Raw genomic sequence first — 19,737 nt, 5'->3', positions numbered from 1 at the left:
AAAGACCATCATAAAAATAGTCGTAACTTTGAATCTGGTTACGTGATGCCTCTGACAAGGTCATCTCCTACAGCCTCAACGTATGACCGCAACAACTTACAATCATAATTCTGGGTTCAAACCAGTGGTGGGTTTCATTTTTTTTTTTTACTACCGGTTATGTGGGTGTGGCATGGCTTGGTGGGCGTGGCTTGGTGGGCGTGGCAGGGGAAGGATGCTGTAAGATCTCCATTCCCACCCCACTCCAGGGGAAGGATACTGCAAAATCTCCATTCCCACCCCAATCCAGGGGAAGGTTACTGCAAAATCCCCATTTCCTCCTGATCAGCTGGGATAGATGGGGGCGTGGCCAGTCAGAATTTTTACTACCGGTTCTCCAAACTACTCAAAATTTCCGCTACCGGTTCTCCAGAACTGGTCAGAACCCGCTGAAACCCACCTCTGGTTCAAACACAGTCATAAATTAAAGACTGCCTGTACTCCCAAATTTGGCAATTTCCATGCTTCAGTTAGTGACTCAATTTTCTGTAGTTCTCCTGGATGAAAAAGCAGCTCTAAATCTTTGCATGAAGTTGTGGCAATTACCCACCAATGCATCATTGCCCTCAAGGAATGGCATATCTCATTTGACTGCCCCTTCTTTTAGCAGGCTAGGAACAGAGGCCACCTTGGACCAATCTGTAGGCAATTCCACTGGTTGGCCTGTCCGAAACAATTCCCACTGCATAATGATATTCAGGAATTGATTGTGAGCTCTTCCCCCCACCCCCTCCCCAATTTTTCTGGTAGGTTTCCCAGAGAATGGAGACTGGGTGTACAGCTTCTTGTGTAGTTGCTCCAGTCTTTGGAGAACCTTATAACTGTATTTCAGTAGATGAAGGTAAGAAACAGGAATGGCAGAGTTTCTAGGAATGGTCTTTATAGTTATAGGGCAGAATAACACAATTTGCCTATCAATATTCCTCTCTTCTACATCTTATACCAAACAAATTCAAGGCAGGGTTATTTTGAGGTTCTTTCTCACATTTGCCTCTTTCTCAGGAAATATTTTTTTGAATGTCTCCCTTCAATGGCTTGCTTATCTCTTCTATGAGAGAAAGTCCACTTGAGTTCTGTTTTCTAGCTCGAGGGGATACAACTAATGTGTTATGCGACATCAAAATGAAAAAAATAAAAGGTGCTGAGTTCTCACAAAAACACCATCATTCTGATGAGTGGCCTTGCAACTTTCATGGATTGGGACAGTGTATTGGAAAATGTCCAGGGCCAGAAAAAGTTGCTGTTCTTTTTGGATAAGTGAAAAAACATCCATACTGACAGCTATATACCCTCCTGAGTATGAAGAAAAAATAGCGAAAAAGGAGATTAGGTTGCAACGTTAATGCAGTTATATGGCTAAAGATTAAATACACAAACACACACACACACACTATGCTTTTGGTTTTTTTAACTGTTTCCAGAGAGTTACCATATTTTTTGGAGTATAAGACGCACCTACCTTTTTGGGTGAGGAAAAGCAGAAAAAGAAATCTCCCTCTGCCTCTGAGCATTTTTTTTTTTTTAAATTTGATTTATATGCCGCCCTTCTCTGGAGACTCAGGGCGGCTTACAATGCACTAAGCAATAGCCTTCATTTTGCCTCCTTGCAGCAAACAGCAAACAGCCTGTTTCAGTTTCGTTTTCAGCATAGCTTGGTTAGCACAAGGAAAAAAAAATCTGCTCCAGCAATTTACCTCTTTGCAGCAAGCAGCAGAGGCCTGTGCAAAACAGCTGAGAGTTGGGAGGCCGATCTAATCAACTTGTGCTAATTAGACTGTGCTGAAGCTGAAAGGAATGGTTTTTTCTTGCTGTTTGCTTGCAAGGAGGTAACTGCTGCAAGGCAGAGGCCAAAGGGTGGGGGCCAGTGGGTGAGCGGGGCTACATTCAATATATAAGACGCAGCTAGATTTTCACCCCCTTTTAGGGGGGAAAAAGGTGCGTCTTATGCTCCGAAAAATATGGTAGTTGTTTCATTTTCTTGCAGCAAAAAGAAAGAGAGAAATTTACATATTAAAAAAAAATTGGCTAATGTTTTTTATTCTGTGAAAAATTACAGTACATTTTGCCACGAGTTTGTTGCATAATGTACTGTAATTGTGACATTTTGTGGCCATGTACTGTTGATAATGTAAGCTAGGCTTCTCATCTAGTAATGCACATGCCTTTTGGTAATTTATCCTGAGCGTAGAGCTCAGAAACAGCCCTGCATGTAACTGTATTTCATTTAGTAGATTTCTAAAAAATGCAGGGAAAATCCATTTGAGAGCATCAGCATAAGAAAACCATGGAGATTATTTTAGTCTAACCAGAAATACTCAGGAGGCTTCATTCAGATGTTGAACTTGAAACAGATACTGTAGTGCTTGACTTACATTCATTCATTCAGTGACTGTTTGAAAATACTATGGTGTTGAATGAAGGGATGTATAACCCCTGACCGAAGTTATGGATCACCTTTGGGAAGGAGAACTGGGAAATTTGCCCATCAGTCTATGGAAGTCATGTGGTATCGTCCTAGAAGCTGACACCATTTTGGAGTAGACACAATGAATTCTCACTGGTCCCAAAACCACGTGGTGGATCAGCTGCTTCTAGAAAGAGATCTATGGAAAAGGTGAGTAGACCAAGCTGTGACAGGTGGGGTTGAGAGTGTGGGTCCCAGCGGGGCCAGAAGCAGGCCCAAATCCTGGGGGACCCATGTGGCAGGAAGTGGAACATGGGTTGCCTTATGGAGTCTGGGGGGCTCTGGGAGGCCCAGGGCAGACATAAGCGGTGTGGGCCTGGACCTGTGCTAAGCTTCTTAGTGTCTCTCCCATCCAAGACACCCTGTGCTCTGCTTAATGACCTGTGCAGTCACTTAATAACTGCAATGGGGAGAGCAGGAATTTTGGTTATTAAATGAGGTAATCACATGGGCAACTCATTTAATGACTGCCATGACTTAACGACCGTAATGGAGCCTGCTCTGTCATAAGCCGAGGACTACTTGTATTAGTACGCTTATATGTATTTTCCAAAGTATGCAGTGGGTCAGTGGCTAAGACGCTGAACTTGTCGATCGAAAGGTCGGCAGTTCAGCGGTTCGAATCCCTAGTGCCGCGTAATGGGGTGAGCTCCCGCTACTTGTCCCAGCTTCTGCCAACCTAGCAGTTCGAAAGCACGTAAAAAATGCAAGTAAAAAAATAAGGACTATCTTTGGTGGGAAGGTAACAGCATTCCGTGTGCCTTTGGCGTTTAATCATACTGGCCACCTGACCACGGAGACGTCTTCGGACAGCGCTGGCTCTTCAGCTTTGAAATGGAGATGAGCACCGCCCCCTAGAGTTGGGAACGAGAAGCACATATGTGCGAGGGGAACCTTTACCTATGTATTTCCCATCATGCCTAGCTCCAACTGCTTATATGCAACTCCCATCATATCCAACTCTCACCAGTCAAGTTGATACTGACTCTTAGTAGCTATATAGACAGAGCTTCTCCAGAGTGACTGCTCAGGAAGATGAACAGCTGATGCTGGAGGAAACACCACAGGTGCTGCTAGATAAGAAATCTGGTTTGATGTATTGTCTCAGCAGCCCTTTTTTTTTAATTTTTTTTATTTTTACATTTCATCTCTAATGGCCCATTTGGGTTATCCAATAAGCCCCCGATGTACTATATTCAGATGTAATTTTTACACATGCTTAAAAAGTATATTTGGAGAAGCTTAAGGAGAATATAGTGTTGCTCTCAGTGCTTAGGAAATAACTGTGTGAGCTGTGCCAGACACATTTGTTATGGTTACCCAGTGTAACACTCACTCTAGCCTTCCCAGTTTGATATCCTCCATATGTGTCAGCCTGCAATTTCCAAATTTCCCAGCTAGCACATGCAGCCCAGACATATTTGGATCCACGTTTTCCTTGGCAACATTTTTCTAGCACAATAGTCGATGTACAATATTGCCACAATTTGAAATTGTAGGCATGGGGTTTCATCTCTCTGCTGAGGATGGGGCTCACTGCAAACATAAAACAGAAGCCCTGATTCCTTCTCCATAGCAAGGGAAGTAAGAAAGTTCCTGGTATAGACTTAAATTTCAATTAGTCCCTAAATTGATCATTTGAGTAAAGCTTAAAAAAAACTCCTATGTGTAATAGAAACTTTATGTGTGTCAGAGTGGTGGTGGTACAGTATGAATATGTATGCTGAGAGCTATATTTGTTTGAGGAATTTGTCAATAGGGAGTGAAGCCAGAGTTAACAATGGAAGAACTATTTTGTTTCTACCATCTTCTTTGTCTGTCTCCCTTTCTCTTTTTTCCACATGCATGCATATGTAATCAGATCAGGGGTGGTATTCACTTACCTTCGCTACCGGTTCGCAAATGTGAGTGTGCGCGCACAGGGCCTTCTGCGCATGCGCAGAGAGTCAAAAACGGGACGGATGACGTGATGACATCCGGGCAGGTGGGTTCTTGCCTGAACCGGATAGAACTGGCTGAATACCACCGCTGAATCAGATTTAGAAACCATCCATCTCCCTAACAGAGCAACAAGTCTCCCTTTCCTTTTCCTTTTCCTTTTCCTTTTCCTTTTCCTTTTTCCTTCCCTTCCTTTCCCTTCCCTTCCCTTCCCTTCCCTTCCCTTCCTTTCCTTTCCCTTCCCTTCCCTTCCTCTTCCACTTCCTTTTCCTTTTTCTTTTCCTTCCCTTTCCTTTCTCTTTCCCTTTTATTTTCCCTTTTCCTTCCTTTTCCTTTTCCTTTTCCTTCCCTCCCCTCCCCTCCCCTCCCCTCCCCTTCCTTTCCTTTCCTTTCCTTTCCTTTCCTTTCCTTCCCTTCCCTTCCTTTTCCTTTTCCTTTTCTTTCCTTTCCCTTCCCTTTCCCTTCCTTTTCCTTTTCCTTTTCCTTTTCTTTCCTTTTCCTTCCCTTCCCTTCCCTTCCCTTCCCTTCCCTTCCCTTCCCTTCCCTTCCCTTCCCTTCCCTTCCTTTCCTTTTCTTTCCTTTCCTTTCCCTTCCCTTCCCCTCCTTTCCTTTTCCTTTTCCTTTTCCTTTTCCTTTTCCTTTTCCTTTTCCTTCCCTTCCCTTCAGGCATCTTCGGAAATACATTCCAATGAGGTGTCTCCCGACCAGACAAACAAAGAAGGTGAATGAATAAAGAATAATAGAATAACAGAATAACAGAGTTGGAAGGGACCTTGGAGGTCTTCTAGTTCAACACCCAGCCTAGGCAGGAAACCCTACATTACTTCAGACAAATGATTGTCCAATCTCTTCTTAAAATCTTCCAGTGTTGGGGCATTCACAACTTCTGCAGGCAAGTTGTTCCACTGATTAATTGTTCTAACTGTCAGGAAATTTCTCCTTAGTTCTAAGTTGCTTCTCTCCTTGGTTAGTTCCCACCCATTGCTTCTTGTTCTGCCCTCAGGTGCTTTGGAGAATAGCTTGACTCCCTCTTCTTTGTGGCAGCCCCTGAGATATTGGAACACTGCTATCATGTCACCCCTAGTCCTTCTCTTCATTAAATTAGACATACCCAGTTCCTGCAACCGTTCTTCATATGTTTTAGCCTCCAGTCCCCTAATAATCTTTGTTGCTCTTCTCTGCACTCTTTCTAGAGTCTCAACAACTTTTTTTTCATTGTGGCGACCAAAACTGGATGCAGTATTTCAAGTGTGGCCTTACCAAGGCATTATAAAGTAGTATTAACACTTCATGTGATCTTGATTCTATCCCTCTGTTCAGGGGTGGGTTCTACTTACCTTTACTACTGGTTTGCAATGGGGCCGTGCGCATGCTTCGCTCGCGCAGAAGTTTTGATGACATTGGTGTTGGTAAGTGGAGCCTCCCGCCAGTTTTACTACCGGTTCTATAGAACCGGTGCGAACCGGGGGCAACCCACGACTGCCTCTGTTTATGCAGCCTAGAATTTTGTTGGATTTTTTGGCAGCTGCTGCACACTGCTGGCTCATATTTTATTTTTTTATTTACTTACTTATTTATTTAATTTATATAGCCCTACTCCCGAAGGACTCAGGCCGGTGAACAGCCAAACAGTAAAAATACATAGATACAAAATTTAAAAACAAAGTAAAATCGAATTAAACAATTTGGCCCAAACAGATTAAAACCCCAATCATTTTAAAAAACCGATTAAAATTTGCATAATTAAAAAGAGGGAAAAGATTAGGCCAGGCCCGCCTGGTGGAATAAAAAAGTCTTAAGAGCACGGCGGAAGGTGCACAGATCCGGGATCCTCCGTATCTCCGGGGGGAGCTCGTTCCAGATAGTAGGTGCCCCCACAGAGAAGGCCCTCCCCCTAGGGGCCGCCAGGCGACATTGTTTGACCGACAGCACCCGGAGGAGCCCCTCTGTGAGAGCGTACCAGCCGGTGGGAGGCTATTGGTGGTAGTAGGCGGCCCCGTAGATAACCAGGTCCTAAGCCATGGAGCGCTCTAAAGGTGGTAACCAAAACCTTGAAGCGCACCCGGAAGACCACCGGGAGCCAGTGCAGCTCGCGCAGGAGAGGTGTTACATGGGAACGCCATGTTGCTCCCATTACCACCCGCGCGGCCGCACTCTGCGCCAGTTGGAGCCTCCGGGTGCTCCTCAAGGGGAGCCCCATATAGAGGTCGTTGCAATATTTAAATGGTTGTCCATTAGGACTCTTAAAGAACTTTAAAATTAACAGATTAACAGAGTTGGAAGGTCATCTAGCCCAACCCCCCCGCCCAAGCAGGAGACTCTATACCATTTCTGACAGATGGCAGTCCAGTCTCTTCTATATATATATATATAATATAGAATGCAATTTTTTAGTCACTTACCTCGGAATAATCCCATTGAACTCGATCTGTGTAGACGTATATTGAACTGGGCTGCTTAAAACTGTACAGGTAGTCCTTGACTTACAAACATTCATTTAGTGGCCATTCAAAGTTGCAACGGCACGGAAAAAAATTGCTTATTTTGTTTTTCACACAATAGTTGCAGCATGATCATATGATCAGAATATGGACGCTTGGCAATGGCATGTATTTATGACGGTTGCAGTGTCCTGGGGTCATGTGATCACTTTTTGCAACCTTCTGGCAAGCAAAGTCAATGTGGAAGGCAGATTCCCTTCACAAAAGTGTTACTAACTTAACAACCACAGTGATTCACTTAACGACTGTGGTGAAAAAAGGTCATAAAGTGGGGCAAAACTCACTGAGCAACTGTCTTGATGAGCAATGGAAATTTTGGGCTCAGTTGTGATTGTTAATCAAGGACTCCCTGGATTTGACCTTGTTCCTATGAGCAGCTACTGATGTTGGCAGGTTTGGACTGAATATTGTGGATGACGTGTTGCTTGTGTTAGTTACAGGACCCTCATCCGACCCACGTACAAGATAGCTTACCGAACAGTAACTGCTCTTGAATGGCGATGCTGCCCTGGTTTCACTGGAAGCAACTGTGAGGAAGGTAAGACTCCTGCATACTTGACAGACACTGCCCATCAAGAGGCTGTGTCTATGAAGCTGTGAGTATATACATCCAGCCTTCTCCCATTTGGTGTCCTCTAGTTGTGTTGACTTGGATTCTTACAACCCTATTCAGCATGAATCTCAGCATGGAGACTATGGATGTAGGCCCACCTTCTATGGACCATGGGAGACTGGAATATGCTAGTAGTTAGAAATGGGAGGATTTACTGGTTTAGATTAGAAATACTGGACTGTGATCCTATGAGAGTTTCATCTGTGTTTACCCTTAAGCAAGAGTTAAATTTCTGAGGATTTCATAAACGTATGCTTTTATGGCTTGCAAGCCAAACTAATTTTAAGTGATGTATCATGTGCTATTTAGATTTTTTTTCTCCCATGTTGCATTAGTCTACAACTAATTAGGAAATCTCAGTACATGGCACTGAAATTGAACTATCTTTATTGTAACTCCCATGGCAATGGACAGAAGCACTATGCATCTCATGTTCTGTACACATTTTCACCATGTTAGTCTCTGTTATATGACCAAATATGTTACAAGATGGCTCCTAGCAACTCACATGTGGTCAAACAGATAGTAGATGTATGCCACTAAACACCCTGACCAAACAGTGACCTATAGTAACTACTGAATATTTTTATATTTCTGTATTCTATAGATCTACATGCCTATTTTCTTAATATGTACATCCTTTATTGCAAATGTCTATGAAGATTCTCAATTATCCAGATCATAATAATAATAATAATAACTTTATTGTCATTGTACATGTATACACAGTATACCCATACAACGAAATTCACTTAACACCCAAAGACCAGGTCCAACACACATAACAATCCCCAAACACCCCCCCACCATAATTCCCCACCCCTAAATCACCCAAACATCCACACAACAGACTAAGTAATGCTGTCCAACAGCTCACTGATAGTGACCCTTTAGTTCATTATTGAGTGCAATTATAGTTGTATCAAAAGTGGATTTTATTTTGAAAAGGCAACTGGCCTGATTTTTTGAGAAAAAAACAAGACGTTTTGCTTTCTATTCTGGAAGCTTCATCAGTTGTATCGGATGCTGTGGGAAATGGAAGGACAGTTATTGACAATTATTAGTTAGATTAATTGGTGGGAGGGAGAATGATAGGTTCTGACAGGATGGTGATTGTGGGGAAATGGAAATGGAAAGATTGTGTTTTCTTTGAAACTAATCTTAAGTGTCAATAATTATGCTTAAAGGTTGCCTCAGCTTTCCAAGGTTGGTAAAATGAGGTCCCAGATTGTTGGGGGCAATATGCTGACTCTGTAAACCGCTTAGAGAGGGCTGTAAAGCACTGTGAAGTGGTATATACGGTAAGTCTAAGTGCTATTACTGTTGCTTCCATCTCTCACAGCATTCAATTCAACTGATGAAGCTTCCAGAATAGGAAACGAAACATCTTGTCTTTTTCCTCAAAAAATCAGCCCAGTTGCCTTTTCAAAATAAAAACCACTTTTGATTCATCTATTATTACAGTTATAATTGCATAATTATTAAAATACACAAGAGGAAAGCCCACTGTTTTTCAGTAAAGGTTGCTCTGCTATGAATTTTAAGGGTGAGACTTGCAATAAAACCCATTGATTTGCTATTTCTCAATTCTCTTCTCTCTCTTGTTGCTGTTGTTTTTTTTTCTGTCAACCCTCTTCTTGGTTCTTGGTTTTTCCATTGTTTGTTCATTTGTTTATTAGTTTCTAAATGGCTGCAATCATGCCACTCTTGGCAGGGTATGAAAATAATTACAAAATGTCTAATCATAAAAATACCAAATAATAGTACAATACCAAAATTAAAAACAGCAACTTAGAGCAATATAAACACACATGTTGCGTTCCCTCATTACATCAAATTTAAAAAGACTTTCAGAAGATTTTTGTTTTATCTTGTTTCCAGAAAGGCAAATAACGTCAAGGCTTATCTAGTTTCTTGGGTGAAGCTGTTCCATAATGTAAGACCATTAGCTGCCCAGAGTCAGTGATTGAGATGAACAGCCATAGAAATTGTACAAATAAATAAAAATGCATTATTGTACTGAGAAACAGCTTCTCCTAGCCTTGGCTCACCACCCATTTAAGATAAGATAACAGGTAAAAGTATAAACATAATTTGAATACATGAAAAGAGTAAGTAGAAAGGAATATTAGGACAGGGATGGTAGGCACACTGGTGCACTTATGCACGCTCCTTACAGACCTCTTAGGAATGGGGTGAGGTCAACAGTAGACAGTTTAAGGTTAAAGTTTTGGGGGATTGGGGAAGAAACTACAGAGCCAGGTAGTGCATTCCAGGCATTGACCACACTGTTACTGATAGACATTACTATTTTTTTCTGAGTTGTCTTTAGGTTGGTGGGTTCTATTTGAAAAAAGTAGTCTTGAAGATGCTGTAGCATCAAACCATGTAAGGTTTTATAAATTAAATTCACTCCTTTAAATTGCATCTAGAAACATATTGACAACCAGTGAAAGGCCCCTAACACAGAGGGATGTGTTCATGTGTCCAGAACCCATTAATATATGAGCTGTTCTGTTTTGGATGAAGTGCAATTTGTGAGTGGTAGTTATGCAACATGAGTTACAAGTTCCTCTCGCTCCAAGTCAGGCCACAACTGATGTATCAGCCAAAGCTAGATGAGGGCCCTCCTAGCTAGATTTTCACCCATCCATCTGGAAATTGCTTTCAGTTCAGGAGGAGCCCCAATTCATGTAACTGCTCCCTCAAGGACAATGGTACCTATTTGAAGGATAATACTGGAGTTGACAGAGAACCTTGCTGATTAAACTCACCTTATTTACCCTGCTGTCAACAAGGGCAAGGTCTAAGACAACTCAGTGTGGGCCGACTTGCTGCAGGACAACTCATTGTCACCGACTTGCTGCGGGACAACATGCCGTGGCCAACGCACCACCGTACTACTCACTTCAGGACAAGAGTTACACTACTATCGAAGAAACGGTGGGACAGAATCATTAAAGAAAGGACGCAAAAGGAGGGACAAAATGAAATGTGAATGACAAAAATTAAAATAATTTTAAATATTTAAATTGAATTATTGAGTTGCCCCACAGTGAGTTGTCCTACAGTGAGTTGGCTGATGCTGATTTGGCCATGCCAAGTTGGCCTCAGTGAGTTGGCTGTGGCGAGTTGGCCTCACCAAGTTGTCCCATTCTGACAAGAGCATGCCTCTAGTTCTTTCCCTTTTTTTTTGCTTCTGTCAAGTCCCATGCAGCACATCAAAACATAATGAGATTTCGGTATATTAGGTAAATACATAATATTGGAAACTATAAGAAGAATTTCCCATCTTCTTTTATAGTGAGTTAATTGAAGTACTGTAGAGACTGTTTGAGTACAGTAATTTAAATGTTCCTTCCAAAATATCTTACTATCTAGGCTAGCTTGCCATTTATGAGATAAGCTGCCTGAGGATTTTCATTCTCTCTCTCGAATGTTTATGTCTACTCTCCCTTTGTTGTGGCCCTCCAGCGGCCTGCACGGATCGTGGCTGATCCCGACGATGAGGAGGCTGGTGTGGGGTTGCGCTAGCAGCCTGCGCAGCCGGCGCTCACGTCGGACAGCGAGGAGGCTGAAGAGGATGTGGTGCCAGAGGCAGAGACTCAGCCAGGGCCTTCAGAACCTCCAGAGGCTCCTTCAAGTGGAGAGAGTGAAGTGGAGGAGCCTCTCCTCAATGCTCGAGCACGCAGGGCTGCCAGAAGGCAGGAGTGGCTACTCAGGAGGAGGAGGTCTCCTCGAGAGTAAGGCTTGAGGATAATTAGCCACTCCCTTAACCTATTTAAGTCGCATGCAGCTAGTGCGTTCTTGCTGAAAACAACTCATATTATCAGAGTATTTTGGTTTATCATATCTTGTTTTCTGGGCTGGTTGCCAACCTTTGCCGGTCTTGTTTATTCTTGCTACTTAATAAATTTGATAAGGACCGTTGTTGTGTGTCAATATTCTCAGAAATCCGGAGCTGGGGCAGAACACCCTTCCATCCTTTTCCCAGCCTCCTCACAATCTTTCGCAGCTTCCCCACAAGGCATAGATCAAAAGAATTTCATCTCTGTTGTTCTCTCCCATATATGTTTCCCCTGGCACCACCACCACCACCACCACTATTCACTTCTTGACCTAACAGGCTAACTATAGGAAGTGATGGCTAACCTTTTTCTCGTCGTGTGCACGTGCGACAGCACATGTGTGTGCTGGCACCCACAGAGAGGGGCTCCTCAGGGTTCCGTTGGCCAAACAATGTCGGCTGGCGGCCCCCAGGGGGAGAGCCTTCTCTGTGGGGGCACCGACCCTCTGGAACGAGTTGCCCCCAGAGTATACGGCGGATCCTGGATCTACGCACTTTCCGCCGTGCCTTAAAGACGTTTTTGTTTCATCAAGCTGGGCTGACCTGACCATATTTTTTAAATTGCTTTAATTTTAAATTGCTAAATTATGGGTTTTTAATATGGGGGTGTTTTAACTGTGGGCCAAATTAATTTAATTGGTTTTTTAATATGTTTTAATTTTTGTATTTTCTGTATTTTATCTGCTGGCTGTTCACCGCCCCGAGTCCTTCGGGAGAAGGGCGGTATACAAAATTAATAATAATAATAATAATAATAATAATAATAATAATAATAATAATAATAATAATAATAATGCAATGTGCCCCCCTGCGCATGTGCCCACGTGACCCCTCATGGGTCCCCCCGCCCTCCACACATGCGCACGTGACACCCCCCATGCTCCCCTCACCCGCCGTGTATACGCACGTGACCCCCCAGCCCCCATTTTTGGACTAGCAGGCCTCCCTGTAACCTCCTGGGCCCAAAAATGGGCTGTGAGGGGGCTCGTCACATCCCCTGTGCTCCGCCCCCATGCATGCACCTGTGACCCCCGCTCCACCCAACAGAAATGGAATTTCTGTTGGAATACAAAGTCTGCCAAGCACAATCCTTCCAGTGATTTCATGAAAAAACAAACATACCATGGAATAGCAGATGAAATCTCAATACAAGATTCCATTGCAGGATTCCATGGCAGGTATGTTAATGGGACAAGATCTCAGAATTTGGTGGGACATCCTCAAAAAGGAAATACTGAAAACACAATTGCAAACAATTCCACAGAGGATAAAAAAGAGAATAACAGAAAAAGCTAATATGGCTTCACAAAATATTAGTGGAGATTTGAAAGCCAAAAAGATACATAAAGAGAGGGATAGATCACTTAATATAAGAGATTATAGGGAAGCTGAGAAAGAAATGGAAGGGAAAGCAGATCTAATGAAGAGATAAAAGGTGAGGCCATTGGCAGTTTATCTTACAAATGGCAACTCAGCCCAGATGCCCGAAAATTCGGACTCTCTTTAGAGTCGGACATTTCAAACTCTAAAGCTAGCATAATGAATTCACTCTGTTTTTCATATTTGGTAACTTCAAGCTGTGTGGATGTCGTTAATTCCCAGAATTCCCCAGCCAACCTAAAGGAGGGTTGGAAATTCCTCTTGTGGTTTCAAGACTCTGTGTTTACCTCAAGACTACCATTAAAGGTACTTTACTGAAATTGATGTAGTTCTGGCTTTCTTAAACTTGCCCAGGTGTGTGGGAATTGACCCTGAGCATACTGCATGCATACGGATGGATGAAAACTACAGAAATGGTGTAAGAAATGTGAGAATGAGCTAAAATTGACAAAGGATGCTAAAAACAATAAAAAAGGCTTTTATAAAGGTTTGTAATATTAGAGTTGTTGAAACCATTATAAGTGTGAAAGCTTTTGAGTTTGAAAGTTGTTTCAAGTTTAAAATGGGCTGTTCCATCCTGACAGGAAGCCTTCCAACTTTCCTGGAAACATTCTGAGCTTGAAATGGCTCCGATAAATATTATAAGTTTGGAATAACCAATCCTGATCTTGAAACAGCTGTTTTGAATTCAAGAAGTTTGCACTCGACTATCTAAAATAAAAAGAGAAAAGAATCAATAAACCAACAACTCAATGAAGACATAAAAATGTTAACAGGGTACAAAGAAAAGCCAGAGCTCTTATTTTGATTCTGTTGTCGCCAATAAGAGCAGGCCTGTCAAACTTGCGACCCGCTGGCCAGATGCGTCAGGCGTTGACCACGCCCATGCCCGGTTTAGTGAAGGGGGAAATAGTCCCGTATGTCACATGGCACCACCATGATGCCGCGAGTTTGACACCCCTGAATGTAATGTGTTTCACCAGGTAATTGTGAAGAGCAAGATTAAAGAACAGAAAGAAAGTTTGGGATTACCTGATATATAGCAATAGCACTTAGACTTATATACCGCTTCATAGTGGTTTTACAGCCATCTCTAAGTGGTTTACAGAATCAGCCTATTGCCCCCAATAATCTGGGTCCTCATTTTACCTACCTGGAAGGATGGAAGGCTGAGTCAACCTTGAGTTGGTGAGATTTGAACTGCCGAACTGCAGCTAGCAGTCAGCTGAAGTAGCATGCAGCACTGCACTTTAACCACTGCGCCACCTCAGTTCAAATAGAATATAGTAGAATAAAATAGAATTTTTTATTGGCCAAGTGTGATTGGACACACAAGGAATTTGTACTTGGTGCATATGCCCTCAGTGTACATAAAAGAAATATGATTGGGGAATACCTAAATCTCCAGAGGAATTGAACTGAAGGAACCAGCTAATGGTCTACCTTTTTATTTACATCAAACAATCAATTTATATGTCACTTGTAGTATCTTTGAGAAATTGTTGAAACTGATGAAGGGTCAGGCAACTGGAGGAATATTGTCTCTTCCTTTCAGAAAGGAGGAGATAAGGGGGTGGGGAAAGGAAAAGAAAATCATTGGAACTAGACTAGCCAGCCTAAAATCAATAGCTTTTAGATCGAATCAAAAGTGTTTTTTTCCTGGTTTGTTCTGAGGATGAGATAAAACCAATATAGAACTGCAATAAAAACTGTAGGCCTTGGAATTACAAATCCCATCTTGAAATGTTCTAAGATTGGAAAACATTACACATCATATTATTTTTCTCTGGTAAATTGTGATTTGCTGAAATGACCTCCCCGCTCCCCTTTGAGTAGAGTAGAGTAGAGTAGAGTAGAGTAGAGTAGAGTAGAGTAGAGTAGAGTAGAACAGAACAGAACAGAACAGAACAGAATTCTTTATTGGCCAAGTGTGATTGAACACACAAGGAACTTGTCTTTGGTGCATATGCACTCAGTGTATATAAAAAAATACATTCATCAAGAATCATAAGATACAACATTTAGTGATAGTCATAGAATATGTAGGTCAGCAGCGCAAATCTCAATAGCCTGTAGAACACTTATGGCTGCCACATTTTTCTTTTGGGCCTGTTGAATCAGCCTAATTGTTTAGTGAACAATCCCCCTCACAAATACAATTAAAAAGAAAATTACATATCTAGGTTTGTGGGGAGGAAGCAGGTCAAGATTCTCTCCTCATTAACTCTGCTCATCTGCTTTATTACTGGAAAAGATATCTGTGCAACCATTAAGAAAGCAGTGACTAAGGTTTTTGGATCTTAAAGATGGCCCCCAGAGTTTACTTATCATTCAATTATTAATTCAATAAATGTGTTCTCTTTTTGCATTAGTGAATGGATTTTTTTAAAGTGATAATTTTATTAAAATGTATAGACCACATTCTTATAAGTTGCACATTTAGAGAGAGCCATAGAGGCACAATTGTTAGAATGCAGCATTGCAGGCAAACTCTGCTCACAGCCAGCAGTTCAATCCTGACCGACTCAAAGTTGACTCAGCCTTCCATCCTTTCGAAGTTGGTAAAATGAGGACTCAGACTGTTGGGGGCAATATGCTGACACTGTAAACTGCTTAAAGAGGGCTGTAAAGCACTGTGAAGCAATATATACCGTAAGTCTAAGTGCTGTTGCTATTGCTATTTAGATGAGGATTTTACTTCAACATATACTTTTCTAGATATCTTTATACTGAATTATGTATTTTGAAAAATTGCTATGTATTTGAAGTCAAAGTGCTTCACAGAATTTGGAGAAAGACCACTATGATCCACATATAAGATGCGAAACAAATCAGCATGAATTAAAGTTTGTTTAATTGATTTCTCAATTTACTTTCTTACGCTTCCCTAGTTGGCCCTTTAGTGATTTATTTTCTGAACCTCCTTGTCATGGTTTGAATGGGTATACATGTTTTAGGTTAGCATTAAAATGGGGTTGGATTGTTTTCAGTTCAGTATGTTGTGAAAACCTAGCTATTTTCTTAGTCTATTGTGTGTATTAAAGTCTTGTGTTACTCCAGGCTTGTTTGGTGCAACTTATTGTATGAGTGCAGCAATTGTATATTTTACAATATAATTGTATATTGGTGCGTGAGCACCAAACTGGTCCAACATCATGCCTTTTTTTACCTTTTCAAGACTTATTATTGGGTGAGACCTAATAATTAGGAACTCAAAATAAGAATTGGGAACCCCAGAAGTTCAGCTGCATAATTTTAGTTTATAGCCTGTCCCATTCTAAAGGTAAAGGTTCCCCTCGCTAGTTGTTCCCAACTCTAGGGGGAGTTCCAAAGTCGAAAAGCCAGCGCTGTCCGAAGACGTCTCCGTGGTCATGTGGCCAGCATGACTAAACGCCAAAGGCGCATGGAACGCTGTTACCTTCCCACCAAAGGTGGTCCCTATTTTTCTACTTGCTAGGTTGACAGAAGCTGGGACAAGTAACGGGAACTCACCCCATTACGTGGCACTAGGGATTTGAACCGCTGAATTGCCGACCTTTCGATTGACAAGCTCAGCATCTTAGCCACTGAGCCACCATGTCCCCATCCCATTCTAGTAAATTGTAATAGAATATGGGAAAGAGAGGAAGAGATTTGCTTAGGAAAATCAGATAAAAGAGGCAGGAGCCCCAGTGGCTTAACAGTCAGAAAAAGAAACTTAGAAAGGATCCTCCCTAATGGACCAAGCAGTTAAAAGTGGTAACAGGAAGTTTTGTTCTTTCAGATTTGCAAAATTCTGTCGATGTATCTTACTTTAAAGTAAGAATTACCTCATCTAATTATATTTCCTGTCTGGTTTAACCAGGAAGCCTGAGATAAGCATGGAGAGATAAACTGCCCAAACTCAATTAGGTGAGATGGGGGGGTATAAAAATGTGATAGACAACCAACACTTGCATTAAAGTAGGATATTATAGAATTAATGGACATTTGCTTCTCTTTTGTTGAGGGCCCAGTTCTGGTGCAATTCAACTAAGAACAAAAGCAAAAGAAGGATCGGCCCATAGTTTAGAAGGCCAGGAAAAAAAAAGTCTCCTAGAGTGGGATTTCAGAAAATAGCTCTGTGAAATTGCCGTGTGTCAACACAGACATGACATATTCCATAGGAAGGAGAACATCTCATGAATATAGAGGGAACTCTTTCCCTAAAGAGGAAAACGTGATGATTTAAAGCTCACATATGACATAGAGTTGAGTGAACTGCCAGAAAGATTTCTTCACAGGCTGGAGGTTTTTTTTTTTTGTCAGCTGCCTGGTTAAGAATTAAAATTCCTGAGATAATTATAATCTAAACAATCTGTAGCCTTTAGCATTAAGGAGGTGCCCACCAGCTGGTGATGGTTAAATAGTTACTTTTCTCAAAACCTGAACCTATTAACAAAGGGTCAAGACTTTCTGTTTTACTCTAAAATGAGATTCAACAACGTTCAACTCTACAAAGCATAAAAAAAAAAGAGTCGCTGGAATGGGGAGAAACAGATTTTTTTTCAACAACAAAAAATAGGATAAAAAAAAAAGGAATGCCAGAGAATCCAGTCCATGGGAACAAAATCCATATGAAGTAGATAAATAAATACACTCAGGCAGTAGGCATGGGGTCTGGTTATTTGAGGAACTGCCTATCTTTCATCATTTGGGAGGCAGGGAGATACACCTGGTGGGACCCAGAAGAAGGGTGTTCTCCCTGGTGGCTCCCTTTCTCTGGAACATTATTCCTCCAGAGATTTCCCCCACTCTAACACTCTTCTGGAAGGCGCTGAAGACCTGGTTATACCAGCAGGATGGAGCCCATTAAATGGCTTGTGTGATCTGCTGTTGCTGGGCCAGGGGGTGGGGGGGTGATTATATTATATTACATTACATTACATTAATTTATTTGATCCTTTTTATTAGTTTTATTTTTTTAAATGAAGTTTTATATTCTGTAAGACGCCTTGAGTTGCCCTGTGTGAATAGGCAATAATATAAATTCAATAAATAAATAAATAAATTTTTGCCCAACTGATAAGATTCAGCCCAGTTTTGTGAATGTTGTGCAAGTGACCCACCGCTCTCCTAGACCCACCGCTTTCCTAGAAAAATGAAATATTCTAGGAAATATTAAAAAGGCAGAATATTATACCTTCCTGGATGAGAAAAGGAGAAACATGCTCTTGGAAAGCAGACCCCACCTTTGTTAATAGCCCCAGAAAGACAAAAGACCTTCAGCTCCAGGGCGATGGGATTAAGACATGGCCCTCAGGACATGATAGGATTAGCTCTCTATGGCACCTGGGAAGATTACATCACCCAGCAAGGTCAACCAAGCTTGGGACTCAGGACAGTCTACAGAGTTGCCCCTGCATGGCTCCATGGAAGTCTGACAACCAATCAGAATACAAGCTCAAATTCAAAGCCCAACAGAGGGCATAAAACCAAGGCGCTCTCAGCATCTCTGCCTCTTTTCTGCTCAGGAACTCAAGTCATGTGATCCTGTTCATCAATAAACCTTCTTTCCAAGCAACTTCCATGAATCCAGTGTCCTTTTTCCCACTTGGAACTGAACCCAGAAGCAGTGGTGAAATGTAAAATTTGTTACTACCGGTTCTGTGGGCATGGCTTGGTGGGGAATAATATGACTGGGTGGGTGTGGCCAACTTTTTTTTTTTTTTACTTTTAAAAGCATTTTTTCTACAACCTCTTTGGCCGAAGAGGTTGTAAAAAAAATGCTTTTAAAAGGCTCTGACGATCCCAGCTGAGCCGCACGATCATCAGAGGCTTTTTTTTTCTTTTAAAAGCATTTGTAGAAAAAATGCTTTTAAAAGTAAAAAAAAAAAAAAGCCTCTCATGATTGCGTGGCTCAGCTGGGCATGGGGGTGGGAGGGATTTCCAAACCATTCACTGCCATTGCTACTGGATCGGGCAATCAGGTCTGAACTGGGAGCATTTCATCCCTGCCCAGAAGGATATTTCTTCCAACAGTGCATCACAAACTTGTACCTGTAATCATCTGCAGGAAATTACTTGTGAAGCTTGTGTTAGAGGGGAGACAGTTATGTCCAATTAAACTAATTTTAGATAACAGATTGATATATTCTTTTTCATCTTTCCAGGTACTGACACAAATTACAGATTGGCTGTAGTTTTGTCTTTTGGCCTTAACTCCTGAAAAGTTTTAGGATGTGATGGCAGAAAAAGTCATTAGCATAGCAGCTACAAGACCGATTTGCAAATAAAATAGATTGACTCATATTCTTCGTTTTGCATTAGGTAGCTTCACATAAGCAAATCCTTCCCAATCCCTCAAGCCTGCAAATCTAAGTCTAATTTAAGGTTAATTTTGTTTGCAGGGTTACAGCCAGATAGAAAAATATCATCCATATATGAAGCAGAAGCTTTATAAAGGGAAGGGGTTTTGAAGAAAGAAGAGAGATTGTTTGTTTTGACATAGCTTCCTGTCCCTAGTGAAATTTTATTTTGAGTGCATTTGGAACTTAAAAGGATATATATTTTAAACATTCAAGTGATTTAATTTTTCATTCACTTATGTGTGCTTTCGGTTCCCTTTATTTTTCTTTTATTTTTGACATCAGTTTTAATAGAAAACTGAGCCAGAACTTTGGAACTTTTTAACTTTGATGTTTTTCACTCACAGTATGCAAATGATTTTGGAGTTACTAATGTAATATCTTCCAGCATAATAAAAGGAAAGGGCCAATCCTTCTCATGTTGGTGCCTTCCAGCTATGTTAGATGATGGCTCCCAGTATTCTGCTCCAGTAAGAGCATTCATTATACACGTTGTCCGGGAAGGCTGCCATAGGCATGAAGAAAGATACCCGAAATGTAAAATTTATCTGCTTCCTCCTTCCCCCAAACCTTGAAAGTAGTGTTTTTTTCCTTATGCTCAGCAAATCTCTTGAGATAGTAGAAAGACC

General features: G+C 41.5%; 1 protein-coding gene across 1 annotated transcript in view; it reads left to right on the top strand.

Annotated features, from left to right (window-relative positions):
- Window positions 1–19,737, top strand: part of COL26A1 (collagen type XXVI alpha 1 chain) — a 206,033-nt gene that overhangs the window by 51,250 nt on the left and 135,046 nt on the right. Inside the window, exon 3 of the mRNA XM_070945813.1 lies at window positions 7,377–7,480. Coding sequence (XP_070801914.1) covers window positions 7,377–7,480 — 104 coding nt within the window. The remainder of the gene's footprint in view (window positions 1–7,376; window positions 7,481–19,737) is intronic.

This window comes from Pituophis catenifer, unplaced genomic scaffold (assembly GCF_029215685.1).
Source record: "Pituophis catenifer annectens isolate HBS135680 unplaced genomic scaffold, rPitCat1.0.hap2 SCAF_1, whole genome shotgun sequence".
In the NCBI taxonomy this organism is placed as follows: Eukaryota; Metazoa; Chordata; class Lepidosauria; order Squamata; family Colubridae; genus Pituophis; species Pituophis catenifer.
The sequence above is the reverse complement of the archived record's forward strand: the minus strand, read 5'-3'. Positions and strand labels throughout refer to the sequence as shown.